This window comes from Epinephelus lanceolatus, chromosome 18 (assembly GCF_041903045.1).
Source record: "Epinephelus lanceolatus isolate andai-2023 chromosome 18, ASM4190304v1, whole genome shotgun sequence".
Taxonomy (NCBI): domain Eukaryota; kingdom Metazoa; phylum Chordata; class Actinopteri; order Perciformes; family Serranidae; genus Epinephelus; species Epinephelus lanceolatus.
The window spans coordinates 1001053-1026140 of NC_135751.1; the positions used below are offsets into that span (position 1 = coordinate 1001053).

At 45.2% G+C, this 25088-nt stretch overlaps 1 protein-coding gene across 5 annotated transcripts in view; it reads right to left on the reverse strand.

The window, feature by feature from the left end:
- Positions 1-25088, reverse strand: part of trpm4a (transient receptor potential cation channel, subfamily M, member 4a) — a 222187-nt gene that overhangs the window by 59239 nt on the left and 137860 nt on the right. For all 5 annotated transcript variants that reach the window (XM_033643742.2, XM_033643746.2, XM_078161183.1 and 2 more), the window contains exons 15-20: positions 21932-22077; positions 21634-21746; positions 5297-5404; positions 5149-5198; positions 1221-1453; positions 790-905 (exon numbers count right to left, since the gene is read on the reverse strand). In XM_033643742.2, coding sequence (XP_033499633.1) covers positions 790-905; positions 1221-1453; positions 5149-5198; positions 5297-5404; positions 21634-21746; positions 21932-22077 — 766 coding nt within the window. The remainder of the gene's footprint in view (positions 1-789; positions 906-1220; positions 1454-5148; positions 5199-5296; positions 5405-21633; positions 21747-21931; positions 22078-25088) is intronic.

Consider the following 25088-nt stretch of genomic DNA (forward strand, 5'->3'; position numbering starts at 1 on the left):
CACACTCACACACCGATGGAACAGCCATCGGGAGCAATTTCGGGTTCAGTATCTTGCTCAAGGATACTTTGACATGCAGCCTGGAGGAGCCTGGGATCGAACCGCTGATCTTTCGATTGGTGGACGACCCGCTCTACCTCTGAGCCATAGCCGCCCCGAAAGATGTTTTTGCAGAACATTATAATGTTATAGTGAAGCTGACCTTTGACCTTTTGGATATAAAATGTCATAAATTCATCATTTTGTCCTCTCAAACATTTGCGTGAAATGTTGTCATAATTAGTGTATGAATTCTTGAGTTATGGCCCAAAACATGTTATGTGAAGTGACAGACACGTCAATGACCTTCAATCGGTTCATTCTTGAGTCCAAGTAAATGTTTCTCCTCATTTGGAGGAAATTCCCTTAGGGCCTTTTTGAGATATTATGCTCACAAAAATAAGACAAACACAAGGTCACAGTGACCTTGACCTTTGACCACCAAATTTGAATCAGCTCATTATTGAGTCCAAGAGGATATTTGTGCCAAATTTGAAGAAAATCCCTCAAGGTGTTATTGAGATATTGCATTCATGAGAATGAGACAGACATCCTATAAACATAATGCCTCCAGCCACAGCTATCGTCGGCGAGGAGGAATAAAAAGACAGGATCCTGTCTGGCTTTTCAGCCTGTCTGCACAAATACATAAAGGACTGGCAACAGTGCGCTTTGGCCCTAGAGTTACGTTGGTAGCCTGTGGTGCTGTGCTTAGTGTAAGTTCTCTTGTCAGTGTGTCAGAAGAGTCACCTGCAGCATAGAGCCACAATGAAGAGAGAGATGGCTGTGAGGTCACACTTGTTCCACACATCCTGGATGTAATTCTTCATCCTCTGGAGGACAAAGGTGCTGCCCACGAAGAAGGTCTGTTAACCAGAGAGAGAGGAGTGACATATTGTACATGGATAGATGTGGATATCATGCAGTGTACACTATGTGTCTGTGTCAGTGGGAGAAATGTGTATTTTAGGTGATGTGGTAAGGATTCAGATTGAAAATGGCACTGATAGGATGTGTTGCCTCAGGTTCTGTGGAGAACATGAATTACAATCCAGTCAAAGTGACAGATCCATGAGTTTGAAGGCTTATCATGAACCAAAACCCTGCAGAGTGATGTATAACTATTGTAAACAGTAGATCTATGTGCCAGTATGTCTTTGCATGCTAGTGTCTTAACCAACCTGCCGGATCTCTTCACATACTAAGGTGAAAACCCAAAAGTAAAGCACAAATTCCAGTGTGGAAGGGCCGTCAGGGGGTGGGGGCTTGAAGTCCACCAACAGGACATAGGCAAACAGGCAGAGGAACAGGAAGTACATCAGCACATTGCCGAGGAATGAGGTGACAGGGGCAAACCAGAACTGTCTCCACCGTGATACAATGAATGGTCTCTTGGAGTTGGATGGCAAAGGGTCTGAAGTAAGAAGAAGAAGAGAAGTTAAAAAAAGTTAAATAATGAAAACCGGAATGATTAATGATGTCACCAACCAATCACAAAAAATCTATTACCATGCACTTAGTGGCCAACTTTCAAGGTACACATGCTCCACAAAGAAAACACAAACATTCATTTACGACCAGAAGGGAATCATGGTGCAGACATCACAGACCATGGCATGACACAGCCTAAGCAACTTAAACAGTATGTCACTATTAGGGATTCTTTGAGCATCTAAGAAAATGCAATTCTCTTGTCATTTTTGTGCACTAGTGTAAATATTATTTCATCTATCCATCCCTCCTCTGCCACTAACCAGGTCTGGTGGCAGCATGCTAATTAGGGTTGGATGTGCCCAGAAACTTACAGAGAGAGGCATCCACGAGGCATCCTGATCAGTCCCCAAACCACAACAACTGGCTCCATTTAATGCAAAGGAGCAGTGGCTCTACTTTGAGAAGCTTCCCCATGTAAAGCCTCCTTAACGTGTTCCTAAAGGTAAGCCAAACCATCCTGCAATCTTAAACAAATGAGTATCCGCTTGTAACCATGATCCCATCTATCTGTAATACCCAGAGCTCATGACCATAGCTTTTTTTTTTTTTTTTCCCGTTAAAGGGTTTTTTTTTTTTTTTGGGGGGGGGTCCTTATCTGCTGCACACTTTGCTAATCTCCCAGTCCATCTTACAATTTCACATTAACAACACCCAATTTCCTCACTTGGGACAGCAACTTGCTCTCACCTAAAGGCACAATCTATTGTTTGAGTGCCATGGTCTAAGATTTGGTAGTGTTGAGCCAGCAAAACTTAATCTGCAAAAGAGATCAGAGATCCAGTCCTGAGGTCATCAAAACAGACACCCTCATTCAGCTGTGCCTTGAGTTTCTGTTCATGAAAATCACCAACAAAATAGGTGACAAGGCACAACCCTGGTGGAGCCCAGGGGCTACAGGCAGTTTGTCTGTCTGTCAGCTCAAATTCTTGTCATACAAGGGCCAGGTGCCGGATAGTAATAGCCCCCATACTCCATACTCATGAAGCACCCCCACACGTACGCACGCACGCACGCACGCACGCACGCACGCACACACAAACACAAACACAAACACACACACACACCACAAGGGACATGGTAGAAAAGCCCATGAAGCCTGGATGGGGGAATTGAACAAAACCCCACTGACAAGTACTGTTTGTGTATTCTTTTAATACCACTGACAGAGCAAATGTGTTTTTTCCCTCTAAGATCATCACAAACTAGAAAAGCAAAGTTAAAAAAAAAAGTCTCTAAGCTTGTGCAGTAATATCACTTTGGCATGAAGCGACTCTCCAGAGACTGAAAAATGCGTTCACACATTTATGTCACAACAGTTTATTGTCTGTTGTACTGAAGGAATATATTTTCCAACTCCTTGCTAATTTTTCTTTTCTTTGCAGTTTCTGCAAGGGCGGCATGGACGTTGCTAGACCGGGGCATTCCCGGCTATAGCCCCGGATCTTTTGGGCTCAGCCCCGGATCTTTTAAGCTTCCGTTTTTTGTTTTTTATTTCTAATAAAGCATCTCGTTTCCAACCTCGTGTCCACGGCATGGCATGGGAGCACAACAGAGAGCAGCGCACGCAGCACAGCAGCACACAACATACTCACTGTCACACCAGCTTATATGGCATATGCCCATATATGGGCAGTCAGAATAATAACTTGTTACAATAGAGTGTGCCAGGGCTGACGTCAAAACCCGGAAGTTTAGCATCACGCTGGTTCCCGGAAGAGAAAGTCAATGTGATTTTTGCATTGCGTTTTGGATTATGTCAGAAAATAAGATCTGTGACTAACACAAGTTTATGATACCTACAGGTTTTGTTCAGTGAGATAATCTTCACATAAGAATACCTTTCATATCGCATTTGAAGCTTAAATGCGATTGCCAGAAGTAAAAAGCTAACATTAGGCTTTAACGGACTACATGAATACTCCACGGTCGCATGACTCACCACTCATGACGTCACCACCACTAAGCTTTCAACTGATTTCGGCCGCTTTCTTTTAAAAACATTGTATAATAGGGAAATCGGACTGTTTAAGCTAAATAAGAAGCTGTAATGGCGGACTGCCAGCACTCTTGTCTGTTCGGGGGTGATGACGTTTAATGTCCCCAACAGGGTTTGTAGTTGTATTGAGTAACTTGTTAGCAACCGCCTTTTTTATGACACGTAAAAGCTTCAAAATTCACAAGTAGGGTATTTACTGACGTGTCTTATGTCGTAGAACAAAACCTGAAACTTGCTTAAACTTTAGTTAACCACAGATCTTATTTTAGGCATTTTACCAAAATCCCATTCAAAAAACGTATTGACATTTAGACGAGAGAACCGGAAGTGCTAAAAGCGCTAACGGAGTTCCGGGTTTACTGGCACACTCTATTTTCAAGTGCAACGTCAGTAGGCTACTCTGTATTACAGTTGTATTTATTGTGCATACTGGTGGCCAGCACCGAGTCGCTGTGTTTTACATAGTCTTGTAGTAAGTATGGATATTAGATGATTTTTTTTGAAAAAAACAAAAAGGCAGCAGGAGGAGAGCAAGTAGTATATCCCTAATGGTGTTCAGTATATACACATACAACTGTCCGTTTAGTTTTTTTCATTTATATCCCACTCCAAACTGACCACACATATCATCTAAATGTGAAGCAGATTTTCTCTTCTGTGCTTTGGAGGCTCTATCTCTGCAACAGATTGGTCGATTTGAGTGACTGACACCTTGTTTGATTTGTTAGAGCCAATAGAATGATGCTATACCCACCAACACGAGATTGACAGCACTGTAAGCCAGTCAGAGTCAGCAGAACGCCGCTGCTGTATGTGGTCATTGTAATGCTTCCCTAACGCCCGCCATGTTAGGTCGGATTCATTTGAACACAAAACAACATGTCCGTTTAGCAGGATGTACCGTGTTTTACCGGTAGAATGAACTTTTCATGGCAAAACAATAAAGGTAAGAGAAATTTTACAACTATCGTTAAGTGAAACGATTTCTGTTGTTGTTGTTCTTTGGCCTCTATCTCTCTGATGCTTTGGTGTAGCATGCTTTGGCAGATATGTGCGGAAAAGGCAGTCTTTGCTTTCATTTGAGATAAATGGCGTGTGTTTTGCATAACGTGGTGTTGAGTTAGAGCCCGAAATATGGCAAGTGGGTTGGCACATCGGTGCTGTATGGAGTTTGATTTGTTGTTATTCATTTAGTTGTTGTTTGAGATGTGTTTGGGGCATGTAGAAAGGGTTTATACAGCCTTGTAGCCCAGGCTCTGCTGTTTAATTTGATGTGCAACATTACTATATTCTTCGTGATTAGTGCATTGGTTCACACTGTGTTAGCAAAGTCGTTCTCAAAGACCTTCGGGCTTAACCAACAATTTGGGCAACCCAATAATAGAAGACGAGTGCTCATTCTTTGTCAAAATTCTCTGTCAAAATACGTTAAAATCACGGATTTATTCCAAATTTTCACAGGTGAGAAACCCCCGGATACCCAGGTAAAAAATTGTACCTACTTCCGGGCTAAAGCCCCGGATGTTTTCAACTCCTAGCAACGCCCCTGAAAGGCGGCATACCTACGAGAGTAGCCACTACGTGCAAGTACCATCACCAGATTAGTGATTCAAACCCACCTTTCAGGTTTTCTTTTAGAGCACTGAGCTCTTCAGCTTCTTCTTCTTCACTGTGATCCCAAAAAAAGAACAAGGGACTTTTGTTACAACTGAGAAGGAAGACCATCATACAGTCCACACCAATTTATGTTTGAATATTTGTGTTTACTTAGGTATAATGTCAGCAAGGGAGAAGACGGTGGCATCATTCCCATCCAGACTTTCAGTGTCTCTGTAAAAATGGACCTCCACAGACTTAATCTCATCCTCTTGTTCTCTGTAACATGAACACACACAACTGGGCATGTTTTCTTTTCTTGTCAAACAATTGTAAAAAAAAAAAAAAAAAAACATGTAAGTTTAGAGGGCAAAAAACTGTTGAGTTAAAAATAAGTTAGCAGGCTACAGGGCCTTTTTCCAAAATAAGACAACAGAGACCCCGGACTGTTAAGCAACTGAAGTCGTATATCAAAAAAGAATGGGAAAGAATTTTACTTTCAGAACTTCAATAATTAGTGTCCTCAGTTCCCAAATGCTTACTGTGTTGTTAAAAGAAAAGGTGATTTCACACATTCGGACACACGCTCCTGTCTCGACTTTTTGGAATGCATTGAAGAAATTAAATTCAGATTGAGTGTATATTGACAAAAAACAATAATGTTTATCAGTTTGAACATTAAATAGAATAGAATAGAATAGAATAGAATAGAATAGAAAGAACTTTATTCATCCCCTAAACCTAACTGAATATAGGTCAAAAAGAATTTACAAATCATTGGATTCTGATTTTATTTACATTTTACACAGCATCCCAACTTTTTTGGAGTTGGGGTTGTATATCGTAAAGGGGAATGACATTTTACAAATACGACAAAACAAACAAACAAAAAACAAAACAAGAAATCAATTAAAAAATATAGTGAAGCTTTGCAGATTGATACAGTTCTACAAAGAATCCTTACCGGAACGCAGTATATTGCAGCTAACTATTGTAGCCTTTCCTGAACCTCTGTTTTGTATGTTCTGTAGTTTAGGTCAAGTTTGAGTAAGAAAAATCTCGACCTAAAATGTGACCTTCACTCATAGGATATGTATCCTCCTATAATTTGAAAATTATAAAATTTGTACTGTTCTTGTTGGATCAAAGGTGCACCTTTTTTACAGAATTCTTTTGAAATGGGAATTAAGATACTGCAACCACATGGAAAATATCCTGATTTTTAGAGATCTGCTGAAACCAATTTATAACTGGCTTTTATTTTCACATAAATTCCGAAGTTGCTGTTTATGCCTACAGGAAGACATTGATCACCTTGGTTACACTGAAGACAAACAGAAAGATGGAAAGATAAAAACCACCTCTCTTCCTGGCTGTTTACAGAATTACCCACCATTAGAATAGCCATTAGAATATACAGAAGAGTAAACCCACTTTCTCCTGGTAACCTTTCCATCTAACTAGTAATATATCTACCTCATCAGCTGCCACCACACCACTGCTCTTTGTTGCTTTATATATACATACATATATATATATATATATATATATATATATATATATATATATATACCCCAATAAATCCCAATATCACAAATCACAATTTGCCTCACAGGGCTTTACAGCATACGACATCCCTCTGTCCTTATGGCCGAGATCCACCGGGCACGTCAGCGCCGCGACACGTCTGCAGCGCGAGTCCCGTAGCAGCTCACCCCCCTGTTAATCAATTACAGCGGCTGCACCGGCAACAGGAGCGGCGCGACAACCCCCGTCTGCTGCACGACAACTCTCTATTTTAGGAGGCTCTTCTATTTTTGTCGGGCTACGCTCCCCTACGCGACCCTCCAGCAGATAAAAACTACATGAAATAGTGTGCTAAACGAGCACAATGTGTTTTTAAATGAATAAACCATTATCAGAGGTGATATGTGATGATTTTTTTTCATGCATTTACCCATGTTTATCCGTGACATTGTGTAAATGTCCGTGGTGGACATTTGAAAGCGAGTAGATGACAAACAGTACAGTAAACTTGTAGATAACTCAAATATATGTAATAACTTAGGTGGGAAATGCTTTAACATTTCATGCAGCCTCTCGGCTCGGCAAATGGTAAACAACCCCGCTGGCTTCTCTATGTGTCGCTTCCATACGCAGTCAGTGGAGCCCAGATGAATACGCCGCGACGCTACGCTGACGTGACACTTACGTTTGCAGCCGGTGGAACCCGGCCGATCCTCACAGCGGATGAGGAAAAACTCCTAAAAAACAAAAAAAATGACTTTATACGTAGTATGAACAGCAAGATGTTCAGCACCACCTATGGAATGGATGTCTGTGTGTGGCATACTTGTGTGGATGTAATCTCTGATCTGGAGATCAGTTGATCTGTTCTGTACGACATCTATTGCACGTCTGTCCGTCCTGGAAGAGGGATCCCTCCTCAGTTGCTCTTCCTGAGGTTTCTACCATTTTTTCCCCTGTTAAAGGGTGTTTTTGGGGGAGTTTTTCCTTATCCGCTGCAAGGGTCCTAAGGACAGAGGGATGTCGTATGCTGTAAAGCCCTGTGAGGCAAATTGTGATTTATGATATTGGACTTTATAAATAAAATTGATTGAACTGAAATAATGGAAGAAGTGCTAATTTGGGAGCATACTTTTCTTTTAACTGATCAAAGGTGGAAAAAGTGTTATTGATACGAAGGTCTGCTATTGTGATGATGCCTTTATTTTTCCAAAGCCTAAACGTACTGTCAGTAAGAGAGGAGGGGAAGGCACAATTGTGACTAACTGGAGTACAGGCTGAAGTTTCTGGCAACTTGAATGACTTCCTTATCTGATACCAGATTCTTAAAGCACTAGTGACCATGAAGACATTGTTTGTGATAGTTGAAGGGGGACTGGTGGATGAAAAGAGGAGGGCAGGAAGAGAGCTGTTGGGGAGATCTTGTTCAATTGCAAGCCATGAGGGGGTGGAAACAGTGACTTTACCTGGATATGCATCTTGGAAATACATCAGAGCTTTGCAGTTTGCCACCCAATAATAGTGCAGGAAGTTAGGCAAACTGAGGCCTCCCATGAGTTTAGGTTTGGTTATATGTTTTTTAGAAATACGTTGAACTTTAAATCCCCATACAAAAGGCAAGATAATAGAATCTAATGATTTCAAAAAAACTTTGAGTATAAATATGGGTAAATTTTGGAAGAGGTACAGAAACTTGACTGTCACCATTTTGATTGCACTGACGCACCCTATCATTGACAAAGGAAGCAATCTCCAGGTTTCAATGTCAGATTTCAATTTTTCTATTAAATTCAATTTGTAAATAAGCTTGGGATCTTTGGGGATAGTTTAGTTTAGTCTATTTAGTTTCTAAAGGACAATATGCACTTACATTACTCATTCATAAGAATAAAAGATTTGTGCACCAGATTTAGCAGAGAAGCTTATTTCCATCTGTAGTCCTTAAAAACACATTAAAAAATCAATACAATAAGACAAACAGACCTAAAGTGCACCATGACCAACAAAGACAAACATAGCATAACATACAATCAACAGTAGCAAGTTCACAAAATACAATAGCGTAAGGTGCCAAAACCTACAACCAGAACAAAGTGCTTGCACGACAATAAAGTGCGAGATTCATCAACATATAAATACATAAATACATTACCTCAGCGACCATAAAATAAACCATCAGTTAATGCGACAGTAAGAAAATATATGTAGTCCTTAGAGAAATTACAATTGTAAATACCAACAATGGTAATTTATGCGATACAGAAAAGTTACAGACAGTTCTATACAGCAATAATGGTATTAAAAGACATCCGATTAAGTTTACTCTAGATGTCGTCACAGGTAGGCCTATACCGCATGTTTGCCCAGTTAAAAATCGTAGACAGTGTCACCAGGTTCAAGTTAATGCTAGCAAGACTGAGTAGACAGGAGCCATTTTTTAGCTTCAAGACAAAAGCGATTATAACCAGGGATGTTTTTTAAGTTGGTAGGAAGCCTATTCCACTCCTTGATGGCCTTATAAGAAAAGGCGGGTTGTGCAAATGCAGAACTGCGCTGTGGGATATTACAGTCTCCTCTAGATGCAGACCTGAGAGCTCTTGTTCTCAGCTCAAAGCAAGGCTGCACATTGGATTTCAAGGGAGGAGGGGCAGCATCGTGGAGTCCCTCAGGGTTCTGTTCTCGGGCCAGCTGTATTCTGCCTCTACCTGCTTCCCTTTGGATCTATTTTTAGGAAGTATGGCATGTCATTCCATTGTTATGCAGATGACACTCAAGTTTACTTGCCCTTGAACCAGAAAAATTCTAATTCGCTAAAACCACTACTGAACTGCCTGCAGGATGTTAAATCCTGGATGGCCCTGAATTTTTTAAGCTTCAATTAAGCCAAAACTAAACTCCTGTTATTTGGACTCAGTGGTGTCTGTGATGTATCTCATATCGACTTGGGCTCCCTGGAAGCATACATAAAACCTACTGCAAAAAATTTGGGTGTGGTATTTGACGATGATTTTAAATTTGTTAAACAGGTAAATTCGGTTGTCAAATCCAGCTTCTTCCAGCTGAGGCTTTTATCTAAAGTCAAGTCCTTCTTATCTTTTAGAGAAGCTCGTCTGTTAACAGGAGCACGCAAGCGTGAGCATATCACCCCGATATTGGCCTCACTCCACTGGCTTCCTATTCGTTTTAGAATTGATTTTAAAATTTTATTATTTACCTACAAATCTCTAAACGGGCAAGCTCCACCCTATCTCTCTGACCTCTTACAGCAACATGTGCCCTCAAGGTCACTCAGGTCAAGGCTGAAGCACAGGGGAGACCGTGCTTTTTTAGTAGCAGCCCCTAAACTCTGGAACGTGCTACCGCTGCATATTAGGCTGGCCCCCTCTTTACCTGTTTTTAAATCACGACTTAAAACACATTTTTATAGACTTCCGGTTAAGACCACCATGGAGTAGTCGCATATTCCCGTGCTCCCACAAACTTAATTGTTGCTACTTTGTTTATCTATACTTAATCGGCTCAATCCAGTATAAGTGTAACACAGTTGCCATTATCATTTGACACAAAGCAAAATGGCTTCGAAGCCCAGGAAAGGAGAAAAGAAAGACGACAACGTTACGCCTGGTGCCCCGGACATGGCGGCGTTAGCTACAATGCTAACGGAGCACAAGACCTCACTCTCGGCGGAGTTTAACTCAGCATTTGCAAAGTTAGAGGCGAAACTGGACAATATTCAGACCGCCATAACGGACCACCACCAACGGATCTCTTCTCTGGAGTCCCACGCTGATACGACCAGCGAGACTTTGCAGGCCTTAGAAACAAAAATAGCTACACTGACCGAGGATAATGCCAAACTGAGAGCCAAAGTCACTGACCTCGAGGGTAGAAGCCGCCGAAACAACATCCGAATTATCGGTCTCCCGGAGAACATTGAGGGCCCCTGCGCTACAACATTCTTCTCACAGCTCCTGGTTGAGGTATTCGGCGAGCAAACTCTCACATCACCCCCAAAGCTTGACCGCGCTCACTGCACCTTAACCGCTCGTCCTGGCCCCAGAGAAAAACCCAGAGCGGTGGTGATATGTTTTCATAAGTTCCAGACTCGGGAGCTGGTGGTCCGGGAGTCTCGCAGACTGAGAGGTAAACTCAAGTATAAGGACAAGCCGATCCACATATTTGAGGATTACAGTCCCGAAATACTGGAACAGCGCTCTGCGTACCAGGACGTCATGAAGGAGCTGTACAACCTGGGCTGCAAGCCAGCTCTCCATTATCCGGCCTGGTTATTCATCACTACTGAAAGAGGGGGGAAGAAGCGGATCCTCTCGGTGCAGGAGGCTCGCCAGTTCATCACCTCACAGCGTCAGCGCGGAGCCGAACACACGGAGTATTAGCCTCGGCTGTAATTAGCATGAGGAGCTAACTGTTAACTGAGGCCCTAAACGACCAGCTGCTGTCATACGCCGACCACTGGCTGCCCTGACACAGGTGACGTTTACACGACTGCACCGTTTGGAGACTTCGAGGCTGAGAAGCTAACTGACTGTAGTGAGTGATTGTCATTAGCTGTCAGCTGGCCCAGAATTAAAACAACTGACGTGTGAGAGGTAAGCAACAATGTTTTAGCCAGAGCTCTGGCGGACTTGTTGACACCGCTGGGTCTCACTATAATTATTGTTATAACGTAGGGCCGTAACGGTACATGTATTTGTGTCGAACCGTTCGGTACGCGACTTTCGGTTTGGCACGACCCTGTACCGAATTATTGGGCGCAGAATATTATTTTATTTTAATTCCATTTTTGCGAGCCGAACCATTTAAAATATCTAGTTCCCCGACGGACATAATTGAGTGACGCACCGAGTCCCTGACAGCATCAAATTGTTGAGAAGTAATCTTTGTGATGTTATGTTTTCGCTCTCTCTGTCACTTTTTAAGTCAGATACCCCCCATAGGCTTGTCTCGGTCTGCACTTTAGTTTTGCTCAGTTTCTTATGTAGACTTATAGTTATGGGGGGGGGGGGGGGGGCGTGTCTAATATTGCAATTTTGCTACTTTACTTTACTTTATTTGTTCTGATTTCTATATGAAACACATGTTGACACCATGTTCAGTTTATTTATTTACTAATTTTTAAGGCAGCTTTGACAATGCCTTGTTTTGGTCTGCACTTTAGTTTTAATCCTGCTCTGTATTTTTTTTATGTGGACTTAAGATCAGTTTGTTTTGATTGCCATATGGAACATATGTTGACAAATTATGGGGCAGTAACCAGGATCTTGTTTTAGAGAAATCCTCAGGGCCACTTGTGTGACTGTTGTTTGTTCATTATACTAGTTAGTATACACATGTGTGGGTGTGTATATACATGTTTATAGCTCTGTCCGTGAACTATCTGTTAATAACTGTGGGACGGGGAAACATTAGGAGCTGGGACCGGAAGTGAGCATGCAGGTGCAAAGACGAGGCACCTTTTTTTCTCCTCTTTTTTCTTCTTTCTTTTCTTTTTTTCCCTTGTTTCTCTGGTGGGTGTTTTGTTTTCTTTTGTTGCTTTCACCCCTCTTCCCTTTTGTTGTTCCTATGGTCATCTTGTCAATTTACCCCTTTCCAGCCCTCACATCACCTTCCTCCGTTACAGTTATTGAATTTGATCAACTCTGTTACAACAAAGAGAGATGGCTAATTTAAACAATAATATCAGATTTAGTTCGTGGAATGTTAAGGGGGCGAACTGTGCTACTAAAATTAACAGGATTATGACCCATTTACAGCATTTAAAGGGGGACATATTTTTTATTCAGGAAACCCACCTTCGTAACAGGGAATTGGCGAGAATTAAAAAAAGCTGGGTCAGCCACTTATTTCATTCTAAATTTAATCAAAGAACCAGAGGGATTGCCATCTTGATTAGCAAAAATATAATATTTGAACCATCTAAAACGGTAGCGGACCCTGATGGCAGCTATGTTGTGGTATCCGGTAGACTACAGGACACGCCTGTTATTCTAGCAAGCGTTTACGCTCCAAACTGGGACAATGACCAGTTCATAGCCAGACTTTTTACATCCTTTCCTGATCGAACCCTGTCACATTACTTCCTGTTGTCCTACATATCTTAGAACAGTTTAGTAAACATTCTGGATACAAACTTAACTACCAAAAGAGCGAACTGCTACCGTTTAACTCATTGGCAGGACAGATCCCGCGGTCCCTTGTCCCTTTTAAATGGGCAGAGGGTGGGTTTCGGTATTTAGGTATCTTCATAACAACTTCTCTCCTCTGAGAACCGTCACCTTATCGTGGTGGAGGAGTTTGAGTGCCCTAATGACCCTAGGAGCTGTGCTGTTGGGGGCATTTCGCCCCTGGTAGGGTTTCCCATGGCAGATTGGTTCTGGGCGAAGGGTCAGACGAAGAACGGTTCAGAAGACCCTTCATGATGGAATATAACAAGAGTTGGTGTACCCGGCCCGGAGGGTTACCGGGGCCTCGCCCTGGAGCCAGGCCTGGGGCTGGGGCCCGTGGGCGAGCGCCTGGTGGTCGGGCCTTCGCCCATGGGGTCCGGCCGGGCCCAGCCCGAACCGGCTACATGGGCTCGTCCCCCTGCAGGCCCACCACCTGCAGAGGGATCCAGAAGGGTTCGGTGCAGTGTGGATCGGGCAGCAGACCAAGGCAGGGGCCTTGGTGGTCCGATCCTCGGCTATGGGAGTTGGCTCTTGGGACATAGAATGTCACCTCTCTGGCGGGGAAGGAGCCGGAGCTTGTGGAAGAGGTTAAGTGCTACCGGCTAGATATAGTCGGCCTCACCTCGACACATAGTTCTGGCTCTGGAACCCAAGTCCTTGAGAGGGGTTGGACTCTCTCCTTTGCTGGAGTTGCTCCGGGTGAGAGGCGGAGGGCTGGGGTGGGCTTTCTGATAGCCCCCAGACTCTCTGCCTGTATGTTGGGGTTCACCCCAGTGGACGAAAGGGTTGCGTCCCTGCGCCTTCGGGTTGGGGAACGGGTCCTGACTGTTGTCTGCGCTTATGCGCCGAACAGCAGTTCAGAGTACCCACCCTTTTTGGAGTCCCTGGGACGGGTGCTGGACAGTGCCCCGACCGGGGACTCCATTGTTCTGCTGGGGGACTTCAACGCTCACGTGGGCAATGACAGCAGGACCTGGAGGGGCGTGACTGGGAGGAACGGCCTGCCCGATCTGAACCCGAGTGGTGTGCAGTTATTGGACTTCTGTGCGGGTCGCAGTTTGGCCATAACTAACACCATGTTCGAGCATAAGGATGTCCATCGGTGCATGTGGCACCAGGACAGCCTAGGTCGCAGATCAATGATTGACTTTGTAGTTGTGTCATTTGACCTGCGACCATATGTTCTGGACACTCGGGTGAAGAGAGGAGCAGAGCTGTCAACTGATCACCACCTGGTGGTGAGTTGGATCAGGTGGCAGGGGAGGACGCCGCGCAGACCTGGCAGGCCCAAACGAGCAGTGAGAGTCTGCTGGGAACGTCTGGCGGAAGAACCTGTCAAGATGATCTTCAACTCTCACCTCCGGGAGAGCTTCGACCGCGTCCCGAGGGGAGAGGGGGATATTGAGTCCGAATGGGCCTTGTTCCACTCTGCCATTGTCGAGGCGGCTGTTGCGAGCTGTGGCTGCAAGGCCGCGGGGGCCAGTCGCGGCGGTAACCCCCGAACCCGCTGGTGGACACCAGAGGTGAGGGGAGCCGTCAGGCTGAAGAAGGAGGCCTACAGGGCATGGTTGGTCTGTGGGTCTCCAGAAGCAGCTGACGGGTACCAGCGGGCCAAGCGGAGCACAGCAGCAGCAGTTGCGGAGGCAAAAACTTGGGCGTGGAAGGAGTTCGGTGAGGCCATGGAGAAAGACTATCGTTCGGCTCCAAAGAGGTTCTGGCAAACCGTCCGGCGCCTCAGGGGGGGGAGGCGGCAACTTGCTCACACTGTTTACAGTGGGGGCGGGGAGCTGCTGACGTCAACTGGGGACATTGTCGGACGGTGGAAGGAATACTTTGAGGAGCTCCTCAATCCCACCAACACGTATTCCAGGGAGGAAACAGAGCCGGGGGTCTCGGGGGCGGGTCGTCCAATTTCGGGGGCAGAAGTCACCGAGGTAGTGAAGGAACTGCGCGGCGGCGGGGCCCCGGGGGTGGATGAGATTCGCCCTGGATATCTCAAGGTTCTGGATGTTGTAGGGTTGTCCTGGCTGACACGCCTCTGCAACATTGCGTGGACATCGGGGGCAGTGCCTCTGGAGTGGCAGACCGGGGTGGTGGTCCCCATCTTCAAGAAAGGGGACCAGAGGGTGTGTTCCAACTACAGGGGGGATCACACTCCTCAGTCTACCCGGTAAGGTCTACGCCAGGGTGCTGGAGAAGAGGATCCGGTCAATAGTTGAACCTCGGATTGAGGAGGAGCAATGTGGTTTTCGTCCCGGACGCGGAACCATGGACCAGCTCTTTACCCTCGCCAGGGTGCTGGAGGGGGCATTGGAGTTCGCCCAACCAGTCCACATGTGTATTGTGGATTTGGAGAAGGCTTACGACCGTGTCCCCAAGGGCATCCTGTGGGGGGTGCTCCAGGGGTATGGGGTTGGTGGCCCTTTGCTAAAGGCCATCCAGTCCTTGTACCGAAGGAGCACGAGTCTGATTCGCGTGGCTGGCAGTAAGTCGGACCTGTTCCTGGTGAGGGTTGGACTTCGCCAGGGCTGCCCTTTGTCACCAGTTCTGTTCATAACTTTCATGGACAGAATTTCTAGGCACAGCCGAGGGGTGGAGGGTGTCAGGTTTAGTGACAGGAGGATCTCATCCCTGCTATTTGCGGATGACGTGATCCTCCTAGCTCCATCGAACAGTGACCTCCAGCTCTCGCTGGGATGGTTCGCAGCCGAGTGTGAAGCTGCTGGGATGAGAATCAGCACCTCCAAGTCTGAGGCCATGGTCCTCAGCCGGAAAAGGGTGGATTGCCCACTCCAGGTCGGGGGGGAGGTCCTGCCTCAGGTGGAGGAGTTTAAGTACCTCGGGATCTTGTTCACGAGTGAGGGTAGGATGGAGCGGGAGATTGACAGGCGGATTGGGGTGGCGTCAGCAGTGATGCAGACACTTAACCGGTCCGTTGTGGTGATAAGGGAGCTTAGCAAGAAAGCGAAGCTCTTGATTTACCGGTCGATCGACGTTCCAACCCTCATCTATGGTCACGAGCTCTGGGTAGTGACCGAAAGAACGAGATCGCGAGTACAAGCGGCCGAAATGAGTTTCCTCCGCAGGGTGGCTGGGCTCAGCCTTAGAGATAGGGTGAGGAGCTCGGACATCCGGGAGGGACTTGGAGTAGAGCCGCTGCTCCTCCACATCGAGAGGAGCCAGTTGAGGTGGTTCGGGCATCTGGTAAGGATGCCTCCCGGACGGCTCCCTTGGGAGGTATTTCGGGCATGTCCAGCCGGGAGGAGACCTCGGGGCCGCCCCAGGACACGCTGGAGGGATTACATCGCCCAGCTGGCCTGGGAACGCCTCGGGGTTCCCTCGGAAGAGCTGACGGAAGTGGCTGGGGAGAGGACTGTCTGGGCTTCTTTGCTGAGGCTGCTGCCCCCACGACCCAGACCGGATAAGCGGAGGACGACGAGATGAGATAACAACTTCTATGTCTGACATTTTTGGTAAAAACTTCACCCCTTTGGTTAAAAGAATTGGGGACGATTTGGATCGCTGGTCCTCCCTATCTCTGTCTCTGGCGGGCCAAATAAGCTTGATTAAAATGATTACTCTACCCAAACTCTTATATCTTTTTCAGCAGATTCCGGTACTTATGAAAGCATTCTTCGCTAATTTAGACAAGATGGTCTCCAAATTCCTCTGGGGGAACAAACCTGCTCGCATCTGGCAGTCAATTCTGCAACTTCCAAAATGTAGTGGTGGACTCGCCCTGCCAAACTTCATTCAGTACTACTGGGCAGCCAACATCCAAAAACTCCCATACTGGATGGGTGGCAATCCTGACAATTTACCTGCTTGGGTTTACTTGGAGAAGGCAGCCTCCCAAATCTCTTTACATTCCATATTATGCTCCCAGCTACCCCTTCCCTCCACATCCGTTACAAATAATCCGGTTGTGTCTAATTCTCTTAAAATATGGGGTCAATTTAGAAAACATTTTGGCTTGCATAGACCCTCCAGTCTTGCCCCACTACTTAACAATCATGGCTTTCAACCCTCGAGTACAGATTCAACATTTCGAACTTGGTTTAACAACGGCATAGTAACTGTTAATGACTTATATACAGATGGCATTTTCTCATCTTTTGTAGAGCTCTCAACTAAATACCATCTACCCAACTATCACCTTTTTCATTTTTTTCAAATTAGGGATTCCATTAAAAAACAGTTTCCTCATTTCCCCAATCGCCCTCCTGAAACCCTGATCGATGTCCTCCTGAATATGGATCCCAATCAGAGGAAAGGCATCTCAATTATTTGTGGCTCCATGGACCCGGTTGGTCCAGACCTCCTTAACCGTGTTAAAAATGCCTGGGAAGGTGACCTGGGGACACCGGGTTTGATGTTTAAAAATTGCCTGTTTCACTTAACACTGTCTGTACGCTAATGACTGTTGAAAAGCTTTGAAATTCAATAAAAAGAGTAAAAAACAAACAAACAAAAAAAAAACCAACACATTTTTATTCCTTGGCTTTTAACTCGGTGTGAGAGCCGCATTCCTCTGTAACACGTGGTCTTTGTTGTCGTGTGTTATTTCTTGTTGTGTCTTAGTCTGACTGTAAAGCACTTTGGTCAACTGCTGTTGTTTTTAAATGTGCTCTATCAGGGCTTGACGCTAACTTTTTTCCCAAGGAGCACATGTGCTCCTAAGTTGAAAAAGTAAGGAGCGCACAAAGAACTTTAGGGGCACAATGTAAATTGATCAAATAATGTGTTTTCCGTAATAAACGTGATGCAAATAAACATTTACAAGCAAAATTATTTAATGAATTTGTATACAAAAAGGTAAAATGTACAGAAATGTAAAATCATCAAGTTTTGAAAAAGTATTGCAATTTAATTTTATCTTTAATGTTATTATCTTATATATATTATCTTTGCAATATGATTATCTTATATAATGTTATTACTATCCTAAAACATTCTCCAGGTCCTCTGAAACTCTGCAGGACTTACTTCCACCCTGCCCAGCAGCGGTACCGTGGCGAACGGTCCCTAACTGTGGGGAGAATGGAGCAGGCTTACCCGGAGGTCCGCCGCTTTTCCCGGTCCCTCGTCTCCACCACACTTTGACTTATTTCCACCCAGCCGACAGCCTGGCTGTGGAGAACGGTCCCTAACTGCGGGGAGAACGGAGCAGGCTTCCCTGGAGATCCACCGCTTAACCCGGTCCGTCTCCTCCACACTTTGACTTATTTCCACACTGCCCAGCAGCCGTAGCTTGGAGAACGGTCCCTCGCTGCGGATAGAGGGGAGAGGGCTTCCCCGGAGGTCCGCCGCTTAAGCCGGTCCGTCTCCTCTGCCACACTTTGACTTAATTCCACCCTGCCGACAGTGGGACTTACATTCATTGTGCTAACAGTGGCTTTGAAAACCACCCATAACCGTGTCACACAGGGAAGAGGGAAGGCGGCTGGAGTTCCTCCAACATTTGCGGTTAGATTATCATATTTTTTTATTGACAAAAATATAGGCTGCTTCGGCTGATTTTTTATGCGCACATGTGCCCCTAAATATTTTTTACAGTTTGCACACACCTATTTTTAGTTGCAAATGCGAGTGAAACGCTCGCACTGTTGAGCGCTGTCTCTAAATAAATTTTGATTGATTGATTGATTGATTGATTGATCGTTGATTATTTTGTGAACCAAGCGCAAATCAGAAAAGGTGATTAGATTGTTGAAGCTTAGCATATTGAATTTAGTGAGAATATTACAGTGGTGATACTGTACTGTACTGATTTCTTGTCTAGGATTTTGAGAGTCTGACTGTATTTAATAATTGATTTTTGGGCAGTTTGACTTGCCTGGGACCAGCATGGCATGCAATAGCTCATATAAGACAAGATCATAGCATTCATGTAAGTTTTGGCTGCTTCATTTGTTAGTGAATTTCTTATATGGTGGAAGTTTGAATTATTTAGCCTCATTACCTGAGCTGTTGTTTATATGTTTCTTGAAGGATAGATTAGGATCAAGAATGACTCCCAAGTATTTAAATTTCTCAACATTTTTTAATTTTTGCCCGTTTATGTATACACTGGGCCATAATCTATGTTTATGCTGTTTAGTAAAGTACATGGACACCGCTTTATCTGTGTTTAAGGTAAGGCATGATTGGCCAAGCCACTTCGCTACTTTACTCACTACATCAGATAGTTTAGCCGCTACTGCATCTGCATTTTTCCCATGTGCGAGTAAGACTGTATCATCCACGTACATTATTATTTCAACCTCATCAGATACCTGAGATATCTAGTAACTCCTACGTAGATGTTTAATTTTATCTGTGGCAATATGAAAGGGCACGTTTTTAAGAAAATTAATATTAATTTTAATAAAGTATATATATAAAAAAAAAATTTAAAAAAATTCTAACACTAATGGCAAGGGGTTCCATAGAGATCACAAATAGTAACGGGCTTAAAGGACAACCCTGTCGACAAGAGCATTGTAATGAAAAGGAGGGTGATATATTATGGTTAGTCATGACAGAGGATTATGGGATAATGAAAAAAGAGAATCTTCCTGGAACAAATCCAGTAACACTTGCTCATGTAAGCTAAATTGAGCATATCTTAGTTTTTCACCAAACTAGGAAACCAAAGTCATGTACTGCAGGCACCTCGTGTACATCTGGAAAAAGCAGCTGTGTGAATTAGATTCCGTATCCCGGTCGGCTCTGCTGTGGTGCGGCAGCAGGTATAATAAACCGTTCTATGGAAGTTTTGGCATCTGTGGGCTCCTGGAATATTTTCTCCTCTGTTCCATAGGTGAAGATTAGTCATGCAGTTAAGAGGAGGCTGTGTTTAATTCCTGCACCTCTCAGCTTTTCTTTACTCTGTTAAAGGCTTGGCGCTGCTCAGATACTTCAGGCGGAAAACCTGGATTTATGCTGATCTGGGCTCCATTGAAAGACAGGGGAGACTGCAGGTGGGCGAGTTTCAGAATTTTCTTCTTGTCTGGAAAATGGCGACCATGGAGCATGGTTGTGCAGGTGAAGATTGTTCACCTATACAGTGTGCACGGTCCACTTTGAGTCCGCTGGGGAAGTTATTTTTCCTGAGAAATGCGGTAAAAGCTCAGTCACAGGTTGCCTTTCTCCACCTTTTCTGGTAAGCCCAAGATTTTTTTGTTGGAGTGTCTTGAATGACTTTCAAGGTCAATCAGTTTACGTCTCATAGTTTTGTTGATTTCCACAGCTCCTCACACCGCCTCTCGAGATTCATGATATGGGACTAGTGGTTGGTTGCACAACCCTCTAGGTCAGCAATGCACGTGGCGTGGTTGGTCAGGGTGGTTTGGACTAGATGTAGCTTTCAATCCAGAGAGTTGAATCTGGTGTTCATGTCCCCCTTCAGTTTTCTGATAGCAGCTGGGATGTTTGCAAGTGTGGGCTGCGAGCCTGTGGTGTCGCTAGTGCTAAAGTTGGAGGTGCAAGCTAACTCAGCTTGACTGTTAGCATCCTCCTCTTCTTCACCAAGCTTTACCTTCTCTCTTGGAGGCTGGTTTTGGGTTAGAAGGCTGTCCTTTAGCGACGCGTCTTCCAGAGCTGCTCATAGTTGGATATTAAAGGAGCAAGCGTGGATAATAAGTATGATTTTTAGCGAGAGTGAAGCAGAGCTTCTCAGAAAAGCATCTACTCCATGCGGTGCTCACTCAGTTGGCGTGTTGCTTTTGTTATCCCGCCATTCCATCTGTTGCAGCTGAGCCAGGCTGGGAACAGTTGTGGTTCTGTTGTAGAATGATGCAGTCTTTGCTGTGCTGAGTTCCGATTGTGCAGACCAGAGGAAACCAGTGGCTCCGTTTGTTGTCGTCCTTTACAGAGCTAGCAGCTTGGCTCTATCTTGGCTTTGTTGCTCCTGGTTGAAGTCAGCTGGCAGACTTTGTGTTGTAGCTGCTGGCGCTTAACTGTCTACTCTCTCATTTAGCGGTCCTTATTTAGCTAACCACAAATCTCCAGCAGGCTCTTGCATCCTCTGGCATGAAAGGAAAAGTCCACTTCAGATGGTCGTGATCATACAGCCATTCGGGGACTGATGAGTGAGAGAGAGATGGGAGAAACCTTTTCTGCTGTCGACAATAGAAAGATGAGAAATTGCTGAGGGGGGGCAGGCAGCTTTTCCTATAACAGCGACCGTCCTTTGTGGAGAGTCCAGACAAAAAAGAGGAAGAACAATGCAAAACTGGGGTTCTGTTGATAAGATGATGTTGTGGGTTACATATAACAGTGACCAGTGGTGATTGAGGACTGGCTTGGGTGTTGAAAATGGAGGATTGTGGGGAACTGAGTTCATCCAGGAAAGGCACAGAAGTGAGGGAAGTTTCCATTTCACAATAAAAGGCACACAAATTAACAAGATCGTCTTTAAAGTTCCAATGGTTCCAACACTAATAAACAAAAGCTTAAAGGTCATCAGTGCAATCAATGTTTCCACAACTGTGTCTGTTGTATATTGTGCAATGCCATCTACTGATGAGGTATTACGATGGTGATGATAAAATCTTGGGGAAATGCAAGCTTATTCGCTAGAAAGCACCAAGATTCCAAGAATCCTCAAAGGAACCAGTTCAAGAACCAGAGCTAATTTGGTATGAAAGAGGTATAAGAGTGCTAATTTGAAATCTCAGTTTTGCTCAAATTACAATTTTGGCCAACAAAACCAAAAAATAAGCCCTGAAATCAGAATGGAAACACATAGTAAACACACAAAAAAAAATTACACAATAATTACACTGCAAAGTACAAAGTCAACACAACACTGACCTGAAGCTGATAAGCTCTGTGAAGAGGAGTGGGGGCAGGAAGAAGGTAAGAACCAGTTTCCAGACCTCAGTACTTCTCTCCATGTCACCCCACCAGATCTGAGACAGCAAAGACTACGGCAGAGAGCAGCAATGTCACCACAACAGTTCCCACCCAACTTTACACTGACTGATCATATTCATTTACACAATCTACATTGACATCAAATGTCATATTACTATTTAAAGCATAGCTCGAGCCTGGTATTTTTACCAGTCAGTTCAATTCTGCTGTTGTGGCAGAAGACTGACATCTCTACCTGAACACCATCATGGCTGAAGAACAGGCGGGCGTCAGCTGCAGTGGCCATCTGCAGGCACGTAGCTCCACCCCACACTGGAGACTTCCTTATAAGGAGAGTGAAGGAGCGACTCTCGCTGTTCTGGTAACACTCACCAAATACATCTGAAGACAAATACGACACAGAATACACACATTATCATCTTTATTTTTTCTTTTTTATAGTCCAGGGCAGCTGTGGCTCAGAAGGTAGAGTGGGCCGCCGGTAATAATAAATAATGTATGTACACTGAACAAAAATATAAACGCAACACTTTTGTTTTTGCTCCCATTTTTCATGAGCTGAACTCAAAGATCTAAAACATTTTCTATACACACAAAAGACCATTTCTGACAAATATTGTTCACAAATCTGTCTAAATCTGTGTTAGTGAGCACTTCTCCTTTGCCGAGATAATCCATCCCACCTCATAGGTGTGGCATATCAAGATGCTGATTAGACAGCATGATTATTGCACAGGTGTGCCTTAGGCTGGCCACAATAAAAGGCCACTCTGAAATGTGCAGTTTTATCACACAGCACAATGCCACAGATGTCGCAAGTTTTGAGGGAGCATGCAATTGGCATGCTGACTGCAGGAATGTCCATCAGAGCTGTTGCCCATTAACTGAATGTTCATTTCTCTGCCATAAGTCGTCTCCAAAGGCCATGACAATTCAGACAATTTGGCAGTACATCCAACCGGCCTCAAAACCGCAGACCACGTGTAACCACACCAGCCCAGGACCTCCACATCCAGCATGTTCACCTCCAAGATCGTCTGAGACCAGCCACCCGGACAGCTGCTGCAACAATCGGTTTGCATAACCAAAGAATTTCTGCACAAACTGTCAGAAACCGTCTCAGGGAAGCTCATCTGCATGCTCGTCGTCCTCATTGGGGTCTCGACCTGACTGCAGTTCGTCGTCGTAACTGACTTGAGTGGGCAAATGCTCACATTCGATGGCGTCTGGCACGTTGGAGAGGTGTTCTCTTCATGGATGAATCCCGGTTTTCACTGTTCAGGGCAGATGGCAGACAGCGTGTGTGGCGTCCTGCGGGTGAGCGGTTTGCTGATGTCAACGTTGTGGATCGAGTGGCCCATGGTGGCAGTGGGGTTATGGTATGGGCAGGCATATGTTATGGACAACAAACACAGGTGCATTTTATTGATGATATTGATTCATTTTGAATGCACAGAGATACCGTGACGAGATCCTGAGGCCCATTGTTGTGCCATTCATCCACGACCATCACCTCATGTTGCAGTATGATAATGCACGGCCCCATGTTGCAAGGATCTGTACACAATTCCTGGAAGCTGAAAACATCCCAGTTCTTGCATGGCCAGCATACTCACCAGACATGTCACCCATTGAGCATGTTTGGGATGCTCTGGATTGGCGTATACGACAGCGTGTTCCAGTTCCTGCCAATATCCAGCAACTTTGCACAGCCATTGAAGAGGAGTGGACCAACATTCCACAGGTCACAATCAACAACCTGATCAACTCTATGCGAAGGAAATGTGTTGCACTGTGTGAGGCAAATGGTGGTCACACCAGACACTGACTGGTTTTCTGACCCCCCCCAGACCCCCCCAATAAAGCAAAACTGCACATTTCAGAGTGGCCTTTTATTGTGGCCAGCCTAAGGCACACCTGTGCAATAATCATGCTGTCTAATCAGCATCTTGATATGCCACACCTGTGAGGTGGGATGGATTATCTCGGCAAAGGAGAAGTGTTCACTAACACAGATTTAGACAGATTTGTGAACAATATTTGTGAGAAATGGTCTTTTGTGTATATAGAAAATGTTTTAGATCTTTGAGTTCAGCTCATGAAAAATGGGAGCAAAAACAGAAGTACTCGTACTCGTACGTACTCGTCGTCCTCCGCGGGGCCGTCCTCAGCCCAGACAGTCCTCTCCCCAGCAACTTCCGTCAGCTCTTCCGCGGGAACCCCGAGGCATTCCCAGGCCAGCTGGGTGATGTAGTCCCTCCAGCGTGTCCTGGGGCGGCCCCGAGGTCTCCTCCTGGTTGGACACGCCCGAAACACCTCCCAAGGGAGCCGTCCAGAAGGCATCCTTACCAGATGCCCGAACCACCTCAACTGGCTCCTCTCGATGTGGAGGAGCACCGGCTCTACTCCGAGTCCCTCCCGGATGTCCGAGCTCCTCACCCTATCCCTAAGGCTGAGCCCGGCCACCCTGCGGAGGAAAGTCATTTTGGCCGCTTGTACTCACGATCTCATTCTTTCGGTCACTACCCAGAGCTCGTGACCATAGGTGAGGGTTGGAACGTAGATCGACCGGTAAATCAAGAGCTTCGCTTTCTGGCTAAGCTCCCTCTTCACCACAACGGACCGGTTAAGCACCTGCATCACTGCTGACGCCGCCCCAATCCGCCTGTCAATCTCCCGCTCCATCCTACCCTCACTCGTGAACAAGATCCCGAGATCCCAGAAGTGTTGCGTTTATATTTTTGTTCAGTGTAATATCCACTAATTAATAATCGGAAGATCAGGGGTTCGATCCCGGGCTCCTCCAGTCCACATGTCAAAGTATCCCTGTGCAAGATCCTGAACCCCAAATCCCAATGACTGTTCCGTTGTGAGTGCATGTGAATGGTTGCTGAGTAGCGGGTGGCATGTATGGTAGCCACCAGTGTGTGAATGTGTAGTCTCGCCACCAGACAATCAGAGATCTCTGCCTTCTGATAGTCTGGGGACACTCCTTTCTAAAGTGTGTTTAACACACCGGCGAAAACGGCCGGCAACAAAGCAACGCCTCTAGCATTTTTGAAAAGGACACGCCTTCTCGGAAATGTGCGCTCCCCTTTTTCTCGTCCGCAAGGAAACAAACACACACAGAGCTTGAAAATGGATGCCGAGAGATTTAACTCCGTTTTATCAAACGTGTGCTCATCCGTGAAGAAAATATTTTTTCCAGCGGATGCCTTAGTTACAACATTATTGAGGTAACTGGAGTAGTTTCATGTTGTATCCGACAACGGGAGGCTTTAAACAGATGACGTCCTGATGTTAGCTTTGCTGCTGCTGTTAGCTGTCCCTGTCAGCTGCAGCCACTGATGCTTTCTAGACATCATGATTTCCCAAAACTGAATAAATACCAC